The sequence below is a fragment of the Limulus polyphemus genome, unplaced genomic scaffold, assembly GCF_000517525.1.
Source record: "Limulus polyphemus unplaced genomic scaffold, Limulus_polyphemus-2.1.2 Scaffold9231, whole genome shotgun sequence".
NCBI classification, from domain to species: domain Eukaryota; kingdom Metazoa; phylum Arthropoda; class Merostomata; order Xiphosura; family Limulidae; genus Limulus; species Limulus polyphemus.
In genome coordinates, this window is record NW_013674841.1 from 3,873 (window position 1) to 5,553 (window position 1,681).

The window sequence follows — 1,681 nt, forward strand, 5'->3', positions numbered from 1 at the left end:
CCTGCATTCCAAGACAGAGAAATCCTAGAGTTTCCTGTGTTTCCAAACAGAGAAATCCTAGAGTTTCCCGTGTTTCCAAGACAGAGAAATCCTAGAGTTTCCCGTGTTTCAAGACAGAGAAATCCTAGAGTTTCCTGCATTTCAAGACAGAGAAATCCTAGAGTTTCCTGTGTTTCCAAGACAGAGAAATCCTAGAGTTTCCCGTGTTTCCAAGACAAACAGAGAAATCCTAGAGTTTCCAGTGTTTCCAAGACAGAGAAATCCTAGTTTCCTGTGTTTCCAAGACAAACAGAGAAATCCTAGAGTTTCCTGCATTTCAAGACAGAGAAATCCTAGAGTTTCCTGCATTCCAAGACAGATAAATCCTAGAGTTTCCCATGTTCCAAGACAAACAGAGAAACCCTAGAGTTTCCTGCATTCCAAGACAAACAGAGAAATCCTAGGATAACCTGCAATCAAAGCTAAGTAGAGAAGTCCTGGTTTCAATTAAAATTTTACTAAAACCCACAACTCATTTTGTTTTTACATTAAAATATCATAATTTAAAAATTATAATAATGGGTCACTGGTTTTAGTAAAATTTGAATTGGAAAGAGGACAGTAGTTCATTGTTTTACATTAAAAATCCTGCAAAGTATTATTTTTTAATGTAAAAAAATATTAAGAAAAAAGTTTAAATTGTATAAAAGTGGACGTGAATAAAACATCTACTAACCGTATTTGGATAGAAACAATACCTATGGGAATCAAAACCTAAAACATAAATATAAAAGTCTGCTTACGACAGGTATGACAGCAGGTTGTTGAGGTAGCAGAGCAGCTTGCTCCAGAACAAGGGATCGGTTCCAGACTTCGGAGTCTGACAACACCTGTTGTTGGATCGATCGCTGTGTTGGAAGTTGTTGCCACGATGGAACAAACATCTGACGATTAGCTGCCCATCCTGACTGTACGGCATTCTACGAAGCACAGAATTTAAATCACAATCATTTACTGTTCTCAGTGTATTTCACTTGCTCTCATGTGACCATACATTTCAGAACTTGTTTAAAACTGTCAACTTGTATTAGTTTAATTCTAGCTACACTAAAAAAGGAAAACTTGAAGGTGATAAAATAAAGAAATTAGACAACTGGAGATAAATCATTTAAAACATTTTTGGTTTTATTTTTTGCTCCCTTGGCAACATTTTGAACAAATGCTCTTTTTCAAACACGATATAATCCTACGAGTTAGTGACAAATTACTGCAGGACATCCTGAAATGAAATAATACATGAGAAAAGAATGTAAATGAGATAGAAACACGAGAGTTAAACAATACTGTAATTTAGATTAAAAATAAGGAAAGTATAAAACAGTTAATATGAACAAATTAAACAAAAAAACATTAAAATAACTTGAATAATTTTAAAAAAACATTAAAAAAAGCTATTTTGAAAATTACAAAAAGCCGAACCTTGCACAACCTAATTTAAGAATTATTTCATTTCTGATTCTTTGATTGGTGTTTGAGAGAACATGTTGTTGGGCAATTACTTTAACCAGGGCAACAGAGCAATGAGCTATGTTGTACTTTAACCAGGGCAACAGAACAATGAACTATGTTGTACTTTAACCAGGGCAACAGAGCAATGAGCTATGTTGTACTTTAACCAGGGCAACAGAACAATGAGCTATGT

General features: G+C 34.4%; 1 protein-coding gene across 1 annotated transcript in view; it reads right to left on the reverse strand.

Annotated features, from left to right (window-relative positions):
• LOC106475823 (homeodomain-interacting protein kinase 2-like) overlaps positions 1 to 1,681 on the reverse strand; it is a 27,311-nt gene that overhangs the window by 3,480 nt on the left and 22,150 nt on the right. The window contains exon 13 of the mRNA XM_013936495.2: positions 783 to 959. Within this exon, the coding sequence (XP_013791949.2) occupies positions 783 to 959 (177 nt within the window). The remainder of the gene's footprint in view (positions 1 to 782; positions 960 to 1,681) is intronic.